At 29.7% G+C, this 22,139-nt stretch overlaps 1 protein-coding gene across 2 annotated transcripts in view; it reads left to right on the forward strand.

The window, feature by feature from the left end:
* Positions 1 to 22,082, forward strand: part of LOC130451777 (KICSTOR complex protein SZT2-like) — a 47,591-nt gene extending 25,509 nt beyond the window's left edge. The window contains exons 26-38 of one of the 2 annotated variants that reach the window (XM_056791015.1): positions 1,068 to 1,233; positions 1,480 to 1,749; positions 1,884 to 2,241; positions 2,294 to 3,207; positions 5,464 to 5,628; positions 6,030 to 6,385; positions 6,438 to 6,638; positions 7,264 to 7,438; positions 17,582 to 17,801; positions 17,865 to 18,159; positions 19,628 to 20,001; positions 20,181 to 20,506; positions 21,604 to 22,082. In XM_056791015.1, the coding sequence (XP_056646993.1) occupies positions 1,068 to 1,233; positions 1,480 to 1,749; positions 1,884 to 2,241; positions 2,294 to 3,207; positions 5,464 to 5,628; positions 6,030 to 6,385; positions 6,438 to 6,638; positions 7,264 to 7,438; positions 17,582 to 17,801; positions 17,865 to 18,159; positions 19,628 to 20,001; positions 20,181 to 20,506; positions 21,604 to 21,738 (3,955 nt within the window). In that variant the 3' untranslated portion in view covers positions 21,739 to 22,082. Of the gene's footprint in view, positions 1 to 1,067; positions 1,234 to 1,479; positions 1,750 to 1,883; positions 2,242 to 2,293; positions 3,208 to 5,463; positions 5,629 to 6,029; positions 6,386 to 6,437; positions 6,639 to 7,263; positions 7,439 to 12,250; positions 12,450 to 17,581; positions 17,802 to 17,864; positions 18,160 to 19,627; positions 20,002 to 20,180; positions 20,507 to 21,603 lie in introns of those variants that run through there. The other variant, XM_056791016.1, reaches the window with a different exon arrangement.
* The last annotated feature ends 57 nt before the right edge of the window (positions 22,083 to 22,139 follow it).

Genomic DNA, 22,139 nt, shown 5'->3' on the forward strand with positions numbered 1-22,139 from the left:
CTAAAACTTGTATATTGGAGAATATCTATAATTTGTTGAAGTTATCTAGTAAGTCAATGTTCCACCCCTGGTACATTGTTTTATTAGATTGTTAGAAAACAGTATCGAGATAGAGTATGATAGAAACTTTTAGAGAAGTTATTGGATCACTCTATCACTTAAAGAGAACCATGTGATTGTGGATCAAAAATATCATGCAGATAAAGAAGAAGATTCATGCGTGGTGCATACAGATTTAATTTGAATAACAATATACTAGACAATAGCTGCTTTCCATTCACATACAAGTGAATTGACACACTCAGTTATGGGAGTATCTTATACTCAGATAATGACGTTACTGCTCAGTGAAAAATTGAGTGAATCGATATTCTCAATAACCATATAAAATTCACCATTATCATTGTTGATCTAACCGTCTGTTACTCGCAGCGGAAGAAAAGATGTAACTAAAGTAATATTATCTACATCAATGGCTATTTGTTATAATTTAGTATTGTGTACTTGCTTGCAAGATCTAACAACGTGATTACCTTAACCTCACTTTCAATCTGAATTTACAAAACTCACTAAAGTACACGGTCTTAAGGTTGTGCAGATTGCCGGTAAAAACTCTGTTATATCTTGTGAGACTGAAAACAAATGTGCATTGAACTGAGTTATGATGTCACAAGTGAGAGTAATCTGAATTTTGATGTCAATGGAAAGCAGCTGTAATTCTACGAATTATCTAATTTATAAGAATACAATTTCCATGAAAACTAATGAAAATCCAGTATTAAATTGCCTAAATAAGATTGATAATCAAATGGAAGAGATTATTTTTTATTCGTCCAGATTATTAAATCTCAGCCAAAGTAGTTTCTCAAAAAAAAACTTTTTTTTTTCTATAACCGTTTGTACTATTTGTTGGATATATCTAAGAAAGCCAATTAACTCCACAATATTTTTTGTTTGTACCTACCCTAAAAAAAGCTTCCATTCTTATGACAATACGTTTATTTTGTGCCTTTTTATATTTATTGCTGTACGTTATTACTAACAATAGGATTAATGTTTTTTTTTAGACTACAAGAAAACATGTATTACTCTGGAACAAAATCGTTTCTTAAAACTAACGAATATGAAACTACTACCACGGTTTCTAGAAGTCCATCAATAGCTTCACTGCCATTTTCTCAAAATAAATCGCTTCTGACCCAGTCCGAACAAAGCATAGTATCTGCGACATCGGTAATTTTCATGTGTCTCCTATAAATAATTCAATTGATAATAGCTTAGTTGAATAAGAATTTTCCAATCTTGTAGAAATATTTAATTTTATTTATCATGTTCTACCAAAGTTTATACTTCTATACCAATTAGAGATTATTTAAATATTTTTCAATGATGCTGACAAATTAAAAAAAAATTGATTTTGCTAGAATACATTAATTATTTTCTCTGGCCTTTTTCAAATTGGGTTTATGTTTGATATAGACTGATATACGTCCAAGAGTAAGATCTTTTGGTGAGAGAGAAAGCAGAGATGGATCACATGAAGATACCTTAATTTTGAAGGTTCATGGTATAACTGAAGCTGGTTCAGATGTTCAACTTGATCTAGTTCAAGTTCTCCAAAATCGTCTAGATGATGCAGTACTAGAATTTTTATCTATCATGTTAGCAAGAAATGCCATGTGTCCTTTAACTCCAGAGGATGTACACTTCATCCAAAGGCCTAATAAGCTTCCTGAACTCATAATAAGGGTAGGTTTACTGTTTTTACTATTTAATCAATATTTTTTTGATATGAAATGTCGCAAATTGTGCTTAAAACAAATAAAATATTTTTTGTTTGAGTAAGGTTTCAATGAAGTAAATATAATTATTTTTGTTTTCAGCTGACAATTCAAGAGTTTGCATTCCACTTTTTAGAATCCTTCATACATTATCTGAAGCAGAATTTACTCCAGTTCTTGAATGTTCCAAAATACACTGATAACCGGTCACATTACCATTTTAAAGATTATGCAAAGAATAGTGATCGTGATGTACTCACCAATGATGACAATATTTTCATTTATAACCAGAGCCAGAATCCTTCTTCTGGAAGTCGAGGCATAGCTTGTATAGCCTTGGCGTTCATTAATAATTTCTGCAAGGAAACAGTATTGTCAGGGGACACGTTTAATTTCTCCAAGATTTTTGAATCTGGAACTTACGAAACAACTGTTACATCTGATATTATTGATAATAATGGTAAATTCTATTTCATTTATGCTGAAACATTATTAATATCTTGATTTTATAGGTGATTTTCCTCCATTTTTCCTAGAATTTAGGTTGTGGAAACAGGGACGTGTCAATATTGAAAATTTATCTGACAAATTAAAACTCGCTGTTTCTCAAGCTTCATGGGATATTGTAACTGAATATTATCTCTTAAGAAATCCTCTCTGCATTGAGAGTGAGAAGAATATTTATGATGATATAGGCACTAAACCTTTGAATTTGAACACTGAGGATTTAGAATTTAAAAAGGAAATTGAATTTAACTGTAGATTCGATATGCAGTGTGAAATTAAAATTAGAGTGGCAAACGTTGAAAAACCAAAATGGGAGCACTGTATTTCAAAAAAGAAGAAAAGACATGCAATTCAACCTACTTTTAAAGCTACAAGATCAATAACGTTCGATGAAAGTTTTAGACAAAAAGAACTTATAAAAGAAAAAAATCGAACACAAAAGTCTTCCGTAAAATTAAATGCATATGAAACCGGAGAAACTGGTATTTTATCTGTTATATATTCCAAATATTTACCTGAATGGTTAGAATTTGGCTACAGTATGAATACTCCCTCAGTTAAAAAACATAAAGTTTTACTTCAAAGTCGACATTTACCCAATATTATTGTAGGAGAATTGATTAGTATTCTGAAAGATTGCCCAAGGGCTTTTAGATGTATTCCTATCCATTCTATTAGGAAAAAAAGTGATGATATTTACGTGCCTTTTGTAGCTTCTAGACTCATTCATAAATATGTAATTTTATCAAGAAATATGGATCATTGGCATGCAACTGTTTCAGTTGAAGATGGCAGCGAAGTGCCTGATTACATAACACCACAGGCACTGAAACATACCCAAAAATTTATTCCAGAGATTTCCAAAAATAAGTTTATACCCAGACAAAAAATGTTGTGGATCTCAGTGGAAAACGATTGTGTGAGTATCAAGTATAGTTTACTAAAATTATATGTCAAATAAGATTTTGTTTTTCAATATTATCTCTTTATAACTTCACACATTTAGACCAAAAAATTTCTAATTTTTTCAAATCATTCAAAAAATAATCTTTCTTTCCGTTCCGTTTGTCTCTGCCATCAAATCATTTAAAACATCGCTTTTCAACAAGTTATTTCAAGTTTGGAAACAGAAAGTAGTAGAAGGAAGCCAGAGAATATGGCGGATGAGACAACCAATCCAACATGGTGTCGTAATAGAACAAAATTCTTTTCTTCAACAAATGTGGTCGCCTTTTTTAAGTTCTGCATCACCGAACTCATGTCACACAGTAAGCATAATGTTGGCCAGCTATTGTTCTCCCTTTTTCCGAATAATCAGTAAAGATTACACCATTGGAATCCCAAAACACCGACCATGACCTTATTGACAAAAAACCTTTTTTCTTTTGGAAGCACGTTCCTCGGATGAAATCAATTATTTTGGTTGTATTTTTTTTTCTAATGTACCCAAGTTCACTTATAAATCATTCTATGAGACAGAGCCATTTCAGGATAATATTCATTTAATTTTTCCATCGTTTCTTTGATGGTTTTGCCATATGAAATTTAATTAACATTCGAAATTCTTTTATCCATATTTACCCAACAAAATAATTTTTTTATATTAGAATTAAAAATAATCTCTGTCAGATTTATGTTTATTTCTGATGCCATCAAGAATTTGCCAAAAACTAACAGATTACTCACAGTCCTGATATACTACTGGTTTCTTGATAATAGGAATAGGAAAGAGATGGAGTGAGAGACCTATATCGGCAATTTGATCTCACAGAGCTGTCAGAGCTTATGTATGTTTTAAAAACGTCAGGCATATGTTATTACGTGTATGCTGCTTTGCTATCCTTCGTGCTAAATGCGCAACGTGTGTTGCTCACTTTGCGCCGAGTTCAGCGCACCATCTCATTGATTTGTCTACCACGAGAAGAAGGGAGACTCCTAGCATGGTGAAATAAGGGGAGTGGGAGTAGGTCGTAGCGAGCATACGCTATATGCCACACATTCTAGGCCAATCAGAAATAGCGCCGGATAAATTTAAATAGATAAACAGAATGTAGTTAGTGGCTATTTAAAATCAACTGTCAAGTGAAAACTTTAGTTTCCGATATATTTATTGTACCAGCATAAAAAATAAATTAAAAATATTTTGGGTGGTTGCTACTTCTTGCCAGGTAATGTACTGTGATATATAAGTGAAAAAATTTCAAATAAAGAACAAAACTTTAACTGTTGCAACATTTTTCATATAAATGAATGATAAAAATTAATTTATTCCTTATACGAAGTTAATGAGAGACTGAAAATGATTCAAAATTGTAATTCACATTAAAAATTTACATATATGTTATTACTTGTTGAGTTGTGTTGGCACGTTTATACTATCATGATTAAAAAATATATATATTTAATTATGTAGTAATTAAAAAAATATATTATAACCCTTATAACTTAAAATCAACTTTTTTTGGAGATAACATATTTGTTTATACATTCCTCTTTTTTTACCGGGTTGGGTATTATTAGAAGAACCCCAGTTAAATTTTTTAATATGTTGGATAAAACTATTTCAGTTTTTGGCTTGCACATTTCTAAGTTTTCAATTCAAATCTCCAATTTATACAAATCACAAAATATATGAATAAATTTCTAAAATATTAGAACCATTTTTTTTATGATTGACTCTCGTTTCTTTTCATCTGTGTCAGTGATGGGTATATTTTAATGTTCTTCTTGAAATATTTAACATTACCTTGGTAGCGAATTAAAGTTTTCAAAGGCATCATCGGTACATGCAGGTACGTGCAAGATACCTTGTTGAATTTACAACTTACCGAATTAAACTTTACCTTAAATGCCCCATCTCAATTATTTTTATGTTATCCTTAATATTTTCTGTTTTGTTCTGAATTTTCATAGTAAATTTTCTGTGGTAAATTTTTGATTTTCCAGTATCAATAATCTTCCACATCTTTTCATCTATAATTTTTTCCAGTACAACTATAAAAACAAAACATATTAGAATATGATATAATAATTTAAATACTTAAAATTACGTTTTCCGCTTGCTTTCTTTTGCTAAATTTCTGATACGCTTGAATATTATATAGTATATACTGAATAGTATATATATTTATATGTTGATAAAAATTTAATTCTAATAGAAGTATATTTTTTACAGATCGTTATTTATACTTACAACTGGGCAAAGGAAAATATTGATAAATTGTATAATAGTTGTTCTAATTTGGGTTTATGGCTTTGTGTGAGATCTTGTTTTTTGAATTCAGTCATTTCTCAAAAATTAGGTCTATTCCACAATCAGTCACTAACAAGAAAATTATTTGTAAGTATTGAATATGAGTAATAATATTTGAGGCTTAAACTAGTATAAGAGAACATTAACATATTGGAAGGTTTCAAATTTATTCTTTTTATTAGAACCATTGAGGTAAACCTTAATTTATTAAATTGTAACTTTTGAATTAACCATTTATTTAATGATGAAATTTTGCTTTTTGAAAAAAATCCAATATACTTGAGAAGAAAATAATTAGATTTAACAAAATATATATCTACTCCGATTTTTCACCGAATACACGTGGGAACTACTTGAATAAACATCTATTATCATCTGATATATCAAATTTAATATTTAGCACAAAGAGAACACATGATATAACCCCGTATTCTCATATGAATTTTTTGCACTGTTTACTAGGAAATTCTACATAATTGTGTTTTCAGATGATACCTAATAATCCTTATGCCAGTTTATTGGGAAATGTAGAAGCAATGATAAGTTTTCCAAAAGATCATTCCCATAAACGAGTACAATTAACATACAATTTACCTGCCACTTTAGAGGCTTTCAGGGATAACTTTCGAGTATGTAAACTTTCCTCTACTGATCCTGTTGTCACATTCACCTCCGAAATGCGTGAAATGAAGACCATAGAAAAACGAGATAGAGAGGAATTAAAAACTTTGCATGCTATGTACCAGTCAAGAACGAGTACCACCAGTGTGCCCCAAATATTTTTATTACTGCAGAATTCTAGGATAGTACATTATTGTCACACACCTTTACTATTTTTGTCTCGGTAGTATAATAAGTTCTCTTAGAATATAGCAAAATTAAAAATGTACTTTCAGATGGCGTTTAAAAACTGCTTCTACTCGGGACCATTCTCTTTATCCATCCCAAGCAATACAAGTGGCTGACAAAATGGTAAATGAAGAGAAAGAAATGTGGCATACAGAACTATGCTACGGATTTTTTTCCGAGTATAGACATTACATGCAAACGCTTGGTTTTATGCCCCTTCAAATTGATAACCCTCACAATAAACCGGGGTGAGTTGATTCCTGTAAAATTTTTTTTATTCAATTGTAAGTGTGAAGACTGAGATGTAGAACTTTTATGTAGTGTACTGTCGTGTATTTTTCTCTCTATTTAAATCAATCTCACTGTATAACCTTTTTCTCACTGCTAACTTCCACATTTTCTATTTATATGTATGTGATCTTTTTTTCTAGGTAAACTATTCCTAATTATTAGTTCTAATTATTTGAATTTTCATCCTATACTTTGCTCCGTATTCCATTTCTCTCCGAAATCTCAAATCGAGTACATTCATAAGAATCAATTGTTTTTTGCTTGTTTTTTATTTTTTCCCCACGCCCCTCTTATATCCTTCCTATTCAGATAAAACATAGTAGTATCCGACATCAGAAGAAATTTGCAAGTATTGTGGACAAATTATCGTATCGGATTTTAGATAATTTGTCCTCTATTCAAGTAACTCCGCTTCTCTTCAGCATGTGAATTATATTTTTATAAATGTATGTTTTTGTTTAGTTCAAATGTTAACTTCAATTGGAGCATCCAATTTCATTAGTTATAAATCATAAAATCAATTTTGTACATATTTATTAACTATTGCTACCATATTATTTTATTATAAACTAATTATTTTAGAATATGGACCAAAGATAAATCATCATATAATAACGTATTTTACATTCAGAAAACTATTTTGGGAGGAATTTTGATTTTATCAGTGGAATTTTCGGAACCGTTTTTTATGACTAAACTTTTGGCAATAGAATGCAACAGATTGCAGAGTATCAGCTCTAGAGCATCTATAAATAGAGTAAGTAATTAAAATGGATACAAAAAATTATACAGTATTCTTTAAATTGTTTAAAATTGGTGTAAAAATAGACATTTAGAAACAAATAGAAATTTATTTTATAATTATATATTATATAGGCGCTATTCAGTCAACAAAGGGAATTAAAAAATGATAATTAAAATCACGGTCATTAAGTAGAACAACAACAAAGAAATATATAATCTGGAACAATCTTTATACTGTAGGATAAATTTCGAACCTCCAAAACAAGAGAAAGAAAGAGTACAATATACAAGATGTTAATACTACGCGCATACAAAAAAATACTATTACCAAAGACGAAGATGCTTCAAATATACAGGGGACCATCTAACTGAACAATGTTACGCGAAGAAAGGATACCATATGTTATATGTATACTATGTGAGTGCCACCACTCAGCGAATAAAGGCTGCTCAGTCTACAAAAAAATACAGCAAAAACGATACCCCACTCTTATACCAAAACAAAACCCACCTACAACACACATAATTACTGAACAAAACCTACAGCCCGTTGTCAGCTATGCTCAAATAACCATGAACCAGTCACGAGGCATACCAAATACTGCACCACATCCAGCAAACACACCTACAGCTAAAAACACGAATGATTTTAATGAACGTTAAAATATGCTAAGGAATCTTATGGATTTCTCACTACTGTCGTAAAATGATCAAGTTTCTAAAAATAGCCATATGGAATGTCAACGGGCTAACACAAGATGCCGAAGAACTAAAAGCTTTTATTTTCTACCATGATATAGACATTATGATTATCTCCGAAACCCACTTTACACACAGGAGTTATTTTAAGCATTAAAATTACACAAACTACTTCAAAACCATCCAGATGGCACAATCAAGCATCACTAATTAGACCCATATTTGACGTCACGATAATGAAGCGTTTATTAAATTCGAATTTAGATAGCTTATTTTGCACTCTTTAATAATCATTTTATACAATTGATAAGAAATTCCCTATTATATTTTAGACGTTTAAATAAAGAATAACATATTTTCATAAAAGTTTTCTTTATGGTTCCGTATTTGAGGAACATATTGTGTATATAATACTCAGAGTCGCATAAAAAAGTGTGCTATGTATTTTATTATATAAAAACTGAAATCATATAATTCTTGAAAGATTTATTATTATAAATTTGTTTAGTAATGTATCTTTACATTCGTGGGATAAGTATAGTAAGTTGATATAGGTCAGCGTTTGTGTTAAAAATAAACAATTTTATAAACAAATATACAAAATTAACAATTTATTTGATAGATTTAAGGTAATTAAATGAATAATTATTATATCATGATTTCATAAACGCTTAAAATAAAACGATCTAAGTTTAAAATAACTTAACCTCAAAAATATTGATTTTCACTAGATTTAAATTTAATAATTGAGTCTTCAAGAAAGTCTTTCTAAAATAATGTAAATAACAAGCTTTTAAAATAAAATATCTATTTGAAACAATAAATCCCAATCACCTTTAGGAATTTAACTGTAAACAAAACGTGCTTTTTTATTGAAATGGATATATTTAAAAATAGCGGCTAAACTAATATGATTAATATTACTACAAAAGTTATACAACGTTACCAGCTTGAACATAATCTATGTGTTTGATTATCAGAAAACGGTGATTCTGTGGTGTTTAAATATCAGGTGAATGGTTGGAATGGGGTCTACCTGTTTATTGGTAATAAAAATCGAAACATTGATATTTTTTGACGCATTTAAGATAAAAATTAAACTGTAGTTTGAAAATCACAATTACAATAGTCAAAATCGAAAAGTTAACATTTTGTAAGTTTTTCTCCAGTTTCTTTTTTCGTCGTATTCAAAATACAAATGAAACTTAGTTTGAAAACTAAAATTTCAACACGTGTACAAACTGTATAAATAATTTTTTTTGAAGAGTATATTTTTTTTTCAAAAGTACATATGGATTGATTGATTTGAAAAAAAAACATTTAAATATCACAGTTCAAATAGTTTTTTTTTATTATTGAAAATTTTAGGAAAGTTGAAATTTTTGTTATTTAGTTTGAAAACCAAAACTTCAACGCATTTTTGGATAATAAAAAATTATATTTTTTTTTTCGAAAAGTACATATAGAAATGATTTGAAAAAAAATATTTGAATATCACAATTTTAAACAAATTGTTGAAAATTTTGGTAAAATTAAAAGTTTTGTTATTCTCTTTTAATTTATCTTTTAAAAACACTTTTTGAACGATAAAAAAAATAGAAATCATATTTACAATAGGAATATGACTTTTAGTTGAAAAAATTAAACACTAATTAAATCATTGTGGAATCCACACAACATTATAATTATAGAGAAAGTACGAAGGGCCCTATAGTGCACTACGACACACAATGAGTTGCATACAATATGAGCAGTTGTTGACCAAAGATGGCAACAGATTCCTTGCCGTCTGTGATTACAATGCCAAACATTAAAAATGGGGTTCAAAGCTACTAAAAGTAATGGAAAAGAGGGCTAAGATCCATATCAACTGTTGAACCGACCTATTGGTCAACTGAATAAACTACTAGGAGTTTACAAGGGCATCCCAAAAGAATTTGTAGATGCACAATCTGTTGTATTGGGGAGAGAAAAGAAACAAAGCTGCTGCTCGTTTAAGAGTGTATATAAAACTACCTTATTCATAAAATGAAATAACGGAAATTAGAAAAACTTATTGTCGTAAGATAGTGCAGTTTACAATACTCTCAAATAAATAGTTTCGGTAATCTACATATAGATGGCGCTACTATGACTACTCTTTTAATTATTGATACAATAATAACACCTCCGCTTACAAATAATTAAAACAACTCAGACAAACCAAGATTTTAGAAAATTATCATGTTTGACATAATTTAAACTTTTTGTAAATATACATGCTATAATTAAATAACTCAATTCACCAACTTGCTTTTTAAAAACAATTATTTGGCAAACTGAGGATTTAATAATTCAAAGTTACAATTAGTTACACTAATCTGACTGGCGTACTAGACGAATATCAAACTAAATGAACGAAGTATTAGTTTTACAGACTTCTTTATATATTACTTCTTATCTTATACAATAATAATTATAAAATTAGATAAATATATTTATGGTTCATTATAGTCACATTAATAATAAATAATTGAAGACTCTAATGGGGTTATCTATAAAACTGACAGACAGACTACACATAGATAAATTTATAGCAACGATAACTTAATGAGATTAGAGTTCATAATAATTCATAATAATAAATAAGTAATTGATGATGATGCGCCGCTGTAAAGAGGGTTGTTTTGGATTACTTAACTCATCCCTCCATAAGTTCAGAAAATCTGGGTTCGCATTTTTTTTGAGTTCCTTTTTGTATTTTTTGAGTAGGTAGGCCATTTATCCAAAGAATAGCAAATCTTGCTTGCAGATGAAGATGTCTTCTATATCTGGGCATATTTCTGTTACTGACCATTGCATATTTTTCTTAAGTAATACATAAGGATGAGGTAGTATAATAGTTTAGTTCAGGATGGGTATAAGGTATATTTTATACAATGTAAACAGGATTGGATTTATAATTGGTATATATATCGAAAACAATACAATACTTCTTTTTATTGTTACTTGTGTACTGAAAAGAATAATAATTTATTAGTTCCTGGAATTTAATTATTCTATCTTTGCCATATGTTGTTTGAAGAGAAAATATCAAATCATTTAATTGGTTTGAATTTATAATGGAATTATTTCATTAGCAAAAGATATTGCGTTATCTATATTATTGATTAAATTTTATTCAGCTGGTTTATAATGTTGTCTAAAATTAAGGATAAGTAAAGTGCATGAGAAACATTGAACATACGTTGATCTATTTGTTGTAATTTATTGGTGATTATGTTTTGATTATCCGTTATTTTTTGTAATTGAGATTCATACGCTTTGATTACTTTCGTCAATATCGAATGTTCTTTTGCATATTCACTTTGTATGGTTTCTTTGTTGTTTTTAATTATTTGGAAGTATATATTGGAACGTTCTTCGTCATCTGCGTCTAATGTGCCAAAGAGCCATTTATTTACTTTTCCTACTATATTGAGTAATCCTCTTTTTGATTTGTGCTTAATTTTATGGCAAAGAAGAGTATTTTTCTGTATTGAATTTAAGAAATCGAGATCGAGAAATCGATGGTTAAGTTTTCGATGAGTCATGAAGGTAATTCTTCGTGTCAGTACGATTACTTGAAAGTTATATTAATGTTTACTAATATGTGGTTAAACTGCTCGAGACATAACTATATTGCTAATATTAATATGGTATGAAAATGTATGTTGAGCATTAGTTATCTATGTGGAACCTAGGGAGACGGGAAGAGCTGGGTTTCGAATTTTCTTGATTTGTATTGCTGTCGCCATTTGAAGCGTTAAGAGTAGAAGAAAGATTTTTGTCATCTGAAAAAATAAAACATTTTTATGAATTTTTCTTTTATTTTGGATTATAACATTATCGTTTTCCTCGATAGGAGGATATACTGTTTTGTTGAGATGTTAGGGAATCATGAATTGAATTTGTTTATTTATTGCCTCAATATTTTTTGAATGTTCTTGCATGTAATTAGATATAATTTGTTCTTTACTCTAATCGAGTTTTCCTCTAACGATTTCAAACTGTGTATATTTTAGAGCACTATGGGTTGAATTGTTATAGGAGAGTATGGCGTAATTTATTAATTGAACAATATTCTCATTTCATCTTTATTTTTTAGGGTTACTATGGTTTCCTGTAAGGTGGAGTGAAATCTTTCGATAGGACTATTAGAGTTGGGATTTCTAGATGTACAGTAATGCATTTCATTATTGTGTAACGAACATAAATTTTGTAGATTTTCGTTTTTGAATGTTTTACCGTTATCTGATGTTATTTTTCTTGGTGTGCCATAATGATTAAAGTATATTATTAATTTACCTATTATTTCGGTGCCCGTTTGATTATTAAGGGGATAACTTAGAAAAACTATCAATGATTGTTAAAAAATACGTATTATGTGTTTTGAAGGTGTCTATAGGAGTAGGTTTAAATACTAATTTGTTTAGGTCTCTCGTATTTTGATTTCTGACAAATCTCGGAAAGGTTAACATAAGTTTTCACATCGTTCTCTAAATAATAGACCTTTTTAAGGGAAGCAATGTTTTCTGTTATACCTCTATGAGAAGTTTTAGTCTCTTGATAAAACTTTATTTTTTCTTGTTGGATGTCATTGTCTGTTACATCTTTCAATATTGTATTGGTTATATATAAAATGAAAGAACCTTTTCTAAAATATTTTTGAAAAACTCTTAATATTGGAGGTTCGAAGTTTTTATTTTTAAAATACATGCAATAAGTCGATTTTGGAATGAAGTTTTCTTTAATAATTTTGCAAATGTCGTTGATTTTTATATACGTTTAATGATTTTTTTATGTATGGGGCTCCTATTATGGGATTTTCTGTATTAGTGTGTGTATAGTCTCGTTGATTCTCGATGTTTTTATTGGGGTCTTTAGCTTTGTCGGGTTTAACTGTTTTATCTGATAAAATTTTGACTTTTCGTTCTAAACTCTTATCTAAGGTATGTAAGATTTCGTCTAAATCGACAATATCTAAGGTATGTAAGATTTCGTCTAAATCGACAGTATCTAAGGTAGATCATTAGAATTGAAATTTGGAAAAAATGAAATATTGTCGTCGTTTTTTTCATCTATGGCATTAATTTGAATTCTTGAAAGGGCATCAGCATTTGTATTGTTTTTACCTTTTTTATATATAATTCCATAATCATACTCTTCGAGTTTTAATCGCCATCTAATTAATTTTGAGTTTGGTTCTTTTATAGAAAATAACCACTGAAGAGGTTTATAATCGGAAACGATTTTAAATTTCTTTCCAAATAAATAGGGTCGGATATATTTTGTAGTCCACACTATGGCTAATAACCCTTTTTCTATTGTGCTGTAATAAACTTCTGCTGGGTTTAAGGTACGCAAAGCGTAAGCAACGGGGAGGTCTTAGCCAATAGGGTCCTTATGACAATATGGCACTTATAGCAAAATTGGATCGTTTGTTAATATTTTCTTACAGGTTTCAAAACAATTTATAAACTCTTGGTTATGTATTACAGCTTTACCTTTCTTTAAGCAATTAGTCATAGGTTTCGTTAATTGAGCAAAGGTATTAATGAATTTTCTGTAATAACCAATGAGACCTAGGAATGATTTGATTTCTTTAGAATTTTTCGGAATTGGAAAATTTTTAGCTTCAATTTTCATGGGGTTCGGTTTTATGCCATCTGCTAAAAATTCAACGGATTTACATACAAATTCACACTTGTCAAGTTGGATTTTAAGATTATTTGCTTTGGGTCTTTTAAATACTTGCTTAAGATGTTCAATGTGCAATATGTTCTTGTAAGGAAGTTGAGAATATTATTATGTCGTCCATGTTAACAAGACATATTTTGTTTTGTATATCTTTCAGTACGTTATCCTTTATACGTTGGAATGTTGCGGGGGCGTTTTTCAAACCAAATGACATTCGTACATATTCGTAATGTCCATTTTCCACATTGAAAGCGGTTTTTTGAATAGAATTTTGATGTACTTCAATCTGGTGGAATCCAGATGGCAAGTCTAGGTTTGTGAAATACTGACTTCTTCCTAATTTGTTTAAGATATCTGAGATGCTGGTAAAGGGTATCTGTCATCTATAGTATTTTCGTTTAGTTTTCTGTGATCCGTTACTATTCGCCATTTTTGTTTTCCAGACGCGTCCATTTTCTTTGGAACGATCCAGACAGGGACGGACCAAGGATTTGATGAAGGTTATGATTTTGTATGAATCGGTATATCATCTTTTGTTTTTATTTCATGTTTTGACACTATTAGTGGAAGTTAATTTTTCATTAGGTCTATGTAATACTTCTGGAAATTGAGAAATAAGATTTTTCAATTCCAGTTTTTCTTCCTGATTAAGATGATCTTGTCTGATTAAAGAGAAGTCATACTTATAATTGATATTGGCAGAATTTATGTTATTTAAATCGAATTCTGGTTCTATTTTTTTATTTAATATTTGTTCTATTTATAGTATACTCCCCATTGAATCCGATAACACTTCTTGCTCTATTTCGAGTATTAATTCATTTTTCTTATCCTCTGATTTTTAAAATCCATTCATTTTTTGATAAATTTTACTCGTAATCTTGTTTTTATCAAAGTTTCTTTCTCTGTTTCAATATTTTCCATTACTACTACACATCTACTTATAATAATGGAGTTAGTCTGTAGATTGAACAATCGATATCCCTTGACTGTTTCATTGGAATCCAAAATGACTTCTCAGACTTTCTGGCAGAATTTCTTCTTTTACTTTGGGGTACGTGTACCAATACAGTGGAACCAATTATTCTTAAATGACTTAAGTTTGGCTTATCACCACTCCAAATTTCATATGGTATATTGTCACTCGATCCAGATGCTATCGATCTATTTCGAAGGTAGGCTGCGGCATTAACTGTTTCAGTTCTTATGGGAAAAAACGTGTCTATGTTGCAGTGCCGACAGTATTCATTTTCGTTCGAGAAACTTTATACTGCGCATGCTTCATGCGCGCAAAAGATGCGCAGAACTAACTGAAGCGCTCGGAGGAAAGAGAGAGAACGATACACTATTGTTTCACTTAGTCGGACCATCTTCCACTTATAGAAACTGTTCATATAGGAGTATTACATAAATGAGCATAGCATACGCTAAATGACACATTCTAGACCAATCAGAAAGTTTTACCAATTGTAGGCGGAGTCCGCCAAATTTAAACAGAATGTAGTGGCAGTTTAAAAACAACCAGTAAGTTTAATTTTTTAGTTTCTGATATATTTATAAATTGAGCGGCAAAAAAATAAATGACAAATATTTTGGGTTGTTGCTGCTTCTTGTCAGGTGGTGTACTGTGATATATAAGTGAAAAAAACACTTGTTGACTGTTGCTTTGGCATATTTATATATTTAATTATGTAATAATTAAAAAAATATATTATAACTCTAAAAATTTTTATTCAGGTATTACGTTTGTTTAGCCATTTCTTTTTTTACTGGTTTCAAGCTTCATCCATAGTAACAATTCAATTTAAGAAGTCTACATCGTTTTCAAATCGAGCACAGATCGAACGCGATGCTTCTACCTTTGTACGTTTTTGGTCAACATTCAAACATTTGGGGATTTCTTTTGCAGCAATTTTTCTCATGTCCAAATTGAAGTGAACTATATGCTGAACGCGTTCGTATGAAATATGCAGTGCTTCAAATATCCGTTTTAGCCCAATTCGACGATCTGATAAAATCATGTCATGAACTGCATTGATATTTTCGGGGACTGACACAGAAACTGACCTTTCCGATCGGTCATCATCTTCAATGGAAAATTTACCTCTTTTGTAGCTTGCAGTCCAATTTTTCACGGTCGCATACGAAGGACATTGATCACCAAGGGTATTAAGCATATCTTCGTAAATCTGCTTATCTCTTAACCCTTTTAAATACAGGTACTGGATGATTGCTCGATATTCCAATTTTTCGATTTTCACAATTTGGGTTGACATCTTTTTTCTTTTAATTTATTGCGTAACTCTGTTTTACTTTTTCCATCATGTTCGGTCATAAATTTCTCGACTATACTGGTACGGGTTAATAATTATCCTCATTGAAAAGTGTATAAATTTCATGGTTTGATCTCTCTCATCCTAACTCTCTCTACTTTCTCCAAACATTCTTCTGATATTTTCTCTCCCAGATTTCCAATTTCTGTTTGGTTTTATTCATCATTATCCAAGTTTCACACGCGTATGTCAGTGCGGATCTCAACATTCTCTTATAAATTAGAATTTTCGTAGATCCGAATATCTCTTTCGATGCTATTATTATTCTAAGACTGCCTACACATCTGTTACTTTTGGCAATTCTTAGTTCGATTTAATTTTCTTTTTTGTATTTATTATCTAGTGGTACACCCAAATACATTTTTTTCTATTTTTTCTACTTCATAGAATTCTATTAATGTTCCATCATATTCATGTACTTTGAAATTGTTTTTTGTGATACTTCCACACTTGTTCTTATTTCCATAATCTTTGTTTTGTTTTTATTGAAGTGTAGGCATATTTTTTCTGCTACTGTTATTAGTTGCTTTGTGGTTTTTTCAAACTCTCTTCTGTTTTTTGCTATTCTCGCCACATTTGTTCTTCTTATTATGCCTTCCAAGCTAGATTAAATAGTACCGTTGATAGGTGGTCGACGGTCCGAATATTTAACATGTAATTCAGTTTCTTTTCCAACACTTTCGCACCTGCGCTTTTCAAGTCGTTCACACATTTTTCAAAGTCATCACAAAATGTCGCGTTGTTACTACAGCTTTTCAATCTTATCCTCTCCAATTTATTTAGACAAATAATTTGCCATTGCCAAACAATGGTATAGCTGTCATCGGTTTTCGTATCATACGTACTTTCCTTTGTATACTGGATGCTGTCTAATAATTTTAATTAAACGATACACTTTTTAAACCACGGAGTTCTGCTACCATGTTAAGGTACGTAGTTAATAAAATAAATAACTCATAATGAATATATATTTTATATATATTTTAATAAGAACAATAAAAAACATATGTACTATAGAACATCTTACATAGAACTGAGGTCTATCAAGGTACGCGTCGTGCGTATATAAATATCATTAGTCTGTGGTTAAATTCTCATTTCTCTATTCTGTTCTGTAAAGGGTGCTGTAAATGATAGACTACGATTTATTTAGCTGTTTATTATTACTTAATATAAACACACGAGTACCCAGCTGTCGGCCATTGAGAAAGTGATTGAATCTTCCTACGTTGCCGTACTGTTTTAGTATTCGTGGAAATTCATGCTAACATAACCAATTCTATTATTTTCAATTTATTGTATTTCACATTAAGATATCATCTAACTGAATTTTAATCCACTTAATCATAAAATATATGCCTTAATTGAGATTTTTTTAAAAATTATATATATATTTTATATTCCAGTTTACTTTAAGCTTTTTGGATGAATGTGACAGAGTGAAAAATTTGATGCATCTTCATTCTTTCACTTATGACTATCACTTAAGATGTATTTATAATTACATATGTGGAAATACAGGAGTGAATAAAATTTGTGATGGATACAACGTACATCAGTTTTTAGATGATTTTTTAAAATACTACAATAAAGCTCCAAACTTTGCAAGGAATTTAGTACATACAGGTATAAAACTGGCAATGCACAAACCCATAAATAAATTTTTTTAACATTGTATAAATTTTCTAGATACTTTGACAATTGAAGATTTAATTACAGAAGGCAAACAATTATTTGACTACCTCTTATCTAACGTAAACCAATATGATTTTCAAGTCATTCAAATGAACTCTCATGAAGGTGAATCAGAATATATTTTGGTGCAAGTGACAAGTGCTCCACAAGTTTCATATAAGGATTCTCAAGATCAACAACATACTGATGATTTTGATATTACTTTAGTTGTGCACAATGTCTGTACACCGTTCAGTCCAAAAGATAATGTGTTACATTTAAGATATTACCTCATTTTAACTTCAAAGAGGCAAGTATATTCATAAAGTTATCAATTTCCAAAATTTTAATTCTTAAAATGTATCTGTATATGCCCAATTTGAATTTGATATACTCATGCCCACACTCAAGTCTCACAAATTTGAGAGCCACCAGTTATAGTTGTGATTAACTGTGTGTAGTTTTGTACTTCTGTTTTCATTAACGTAGTTACATAGTATTAAAGATAATCTAAGAACCAAAATATACATTTTTTTTTTCATTTAATATTTGACACAAATTCTTGATTATTTATTACATAGCTGCATCTTCCTCTGAAACTTAACTCTAGTAAGTCCTTTGGAAGCATTAGAGCAGCACTTTTGACAAATATCTCATAACTTATTGTTCAAATAAGTTGCATATAACAAAGTCAAAGGGTAACTTTACTTATCCTCCACAATATTGAAAACGTGATTAGAATTGAATAGTACATTCTGATATACGATATCTGCCAAAATTAACTGTAGTGATTTGACATGCATCCAAATTTTGTAATAAAACGTTAAACATAATATCTCTTAAAACGGATATATAAATTGATATTTATAAATAAATGCCGTTCTCTAATTGGAACTATCACTGAATGAAGTTGGTGGCTCTTTACAGGAATTACCATAACATAATTAGTGTCTGCAAACATCTTTTTCTTCTAAGAGGGCGTTTAATATTAATAAAACTAAAATTATAATTTGTAGGACTATAATTAATGCTTTATTTTTATATAGATAAGATAAAACTGGTTTCCAACCTTTTCCACCACTTTCTAAGTTCTCTCTAAACTATGCTAAGCCCCTTTTTATAATAACTGTTTCTTGTATTTAGTGTTTATTGCTGATTTTATAGTATTATTTGCATTACTCTATTCTTCAAAATCACATTACATTAATATGTATTTAACGTTAAATTATCTAGGTTACTCAATTTAATCTTTGTCACTTTCATATCATCTTTAATATCGGTTTCCTTTTTAATTGTGTGATACGTGCAAGTTTTTCCAATTGTGTATGAATTTTAAAAATAAGAGACACCTGAGGGTACATTTGCTTGAATACTTCTGCAGTTTTTAGGGCAATGTATCAAAAGATCAATAATAAGTTACTGATTTTAACCTATGGGATGATGTTTCAAATTCGTTTATTGAGAAATTCCCAAAGATATACAAATATACAGGATTTTGCTAAAAAAAAGGTACCCACAATGCGTGCTACATTTTTTTAAGCCCACAATTGAATTCAAATGTTTCCCAGAAATTTTATGATATTCTAAAAAGCGACAAAAGCGAAGGTTGATATATGTTCGGTGAAGGGAACAAAATATGTCGTTTTTGATTGTGAAAACTTTTCAAATTAGATGAATTTGTTTGCTTTTCATTGTCAATAGGGACTCCTGTATATGCGCATTGTGTTACTATGTACATATACGCAATATAAAATTGTTAATTTTTTTTTTAAATTTAGAGAAGTCTATCCAAAATCAGAAGTAGACGAAAAACTTGGAAAATTCCGAACAGTCTCATCAACAGCAAGAAGCCTTTCTGCTTTGGAACGTGAACCAAACGAATTTGCATACAATTCTGAGAAAAATGTCCATGATTCTGATATTCTAAGTTCAACGGAACAACAAAATTTTTCCATACATACAAGTAACGACACACTGAACAATGATATCTCTTTCACTACCCAACAATCGAATTCTTTGCCATATGTAGAAATAAACCAAGAATCTGTAAATTATTTAGGTTATTATTCATCACATGAGCAATTGATGCAGCAGCTGATTTTAGACAAGGCTAGCACCACCAAGAAAGTTATAGGTGAAATGGTTAAAAAAGGTAAAATAATATAGTTATGATATAAAATGTTTGTCTGTTTCACTAAAACTATCCACAATCACTTTTATAATGTTGTCATTCAGAGCTGCCCTTTATGTTTCATGTAGATAAATTGGTTATCAAAAAGTGTGATAGATAGTGAAAAAAAAAACGATAATTGATCGTTTGGTTGTTTTCAGGAATGGTTCATTGCAGAACACATTTATTATGGAGCAGGCTAATATACCCACAAGATTTTAATGGTTTAAGTTACGACGAATTTTTAGAATTGAAGAATTTAGCAAGATTAGAACATGTCTGCCAACTTCAACCCAATCTAAGACCTTTACTTAATCAACCTATAACGTGGTATCAAAATCTTGCAAAATTATTATTAGCTAGGTATATGGATCAAAACAGAAGTTTTATTTCAACAGATGGGAATATAGAGCATTATGTTATTTTACATCAGGATTACTTCAATGCCTTTATGCTTTTATCATTGGATCTACACACATCCCGAGGGGTAAGTTTGATTAAAAAATAAAATCAATATTCTCTTAAATCAGTTTTTGATATATGCTGTACACTAAAATTAAATAACTCAATTCACCAACTTCCTTTTTTTAAAACAATTTATTTAGCAAACTGAAAATTTAATAATTTAAAGTTACAAATAGTTACACTAATCTGACTAACGTACTAGACGAATATCAAATTAAATGAACTAAAAATTTAAAGTTACTAAGGGTTACACTAATCTGACTGGCATACTAGACGAATATCAAATTAAATGAACTAAGCTATATATGGTTACACCAATCTGACTGGCGTACTAGACGAATATCAGTTGAATGAACAAAATATTAGTTTCACAGGCTTCTTTATATATTAGTTCTTATCTTATACCATAAAAATTATAAAAACAGATAAATATATTTATAGTTCATTATTGTCACATTAATAATAATTAACTGAAGACGATACTTCAATGGGGTTGAAGTGGAAACTTACAGACAGACTAAACATATTCAAAATTTATAGCAAAATAAGTTAAAGAGGTTAGAGTTCATAATAATAAATAAGTAATTGATGAGGCTGCGCCGCTGTGAAGAGGGTTGTTTTGGATAACTTAACTCTAACATCTTTCTTTTATAGTGCATTTGTTGATAACCATTTTTTTCAGAGACGTGGAAAATAAATCTATGTTCAATTCAGCTTCATATATAATAAAATTTTGTTAGCTTTTACTGTAAAGTGAACAGTAGAGAATAATTAATGTTTCTATTTTCTAATTTTAAAATGCATCCAATAATTTATTTATCTGAATATTCTCAATGGTACGTGATTATAGGCAAGATACACCGATTCTTGTCAAATTATGGAGTTGCCATATTCATATAAAATTTCTTTTATCAAATGAGAGATTAATAATATAATTGATACGATAAATGTCTATGGATTACTACTAAAACTCTTTGGGAAAATTTTAAGTGAAATAGTATTTTCTATTCTAGTATCTTTGATGTTACAAAATTCATCTTTAGATTTGACTCATATGCTTTATGTTAATTGAAAGAATTACAATAAATGACATTAACCTGCCATTTCCTTTTTTTGTAGGAAATTTATGCAGTGTACCGAGAGCCTCAAAAGTATGAAGACATGGAATTTTCACAATCATGTCGAAAAGCATTATTAGATGGATTTGTCAACTTTATTTGTTTTTACCTATGGTCTGGAATGATTTCAAACTAATTTTGATCAATGTTTCACATTGAAACTGTTGTTTTATATAAAAAGCAATTTTTACCATTAGATATACTTTTATTATAAAAATTGTTAACTGTTGGTTACAAGACGAGTCTAGTTTTTAGATACTGTTATGATTACTCCCATTTATTTTATTTGTTATTGTTTTTACTCCACCTTGTTTCAACAGAAGCTCAGTATACTGTGATATATTTGTACAAATGAAAATATTCCTAGTGCCTGATAATTTAGTGTTCTATAGTATACTGTCAATTTTAAATACTTTATTTTAATATTTGATATTTTAATAAGTGCCATGTTTTGTGCCAATGAATAAACCATTTTCCAGATGGCTGCGCTTAATTTAAAATCATTACCTATATCATTATGCATACACAAGATCATCT

This window comes from Diorhabda sublineata, chromosome X (assembly GCF_026230105.1).
Source record: "Diorhabda sublineata isolate icDioSubl1.1 chromosome X, icDioSubl1.1, whole genome shotgun sequence".
NCBI classification, from domain to species: Eukaryota; Metazoa; Arthropoda; class Insecta; order Coleoptera; family Chrysomelidae; genus Diorhabda; species Diorhabda sublineata.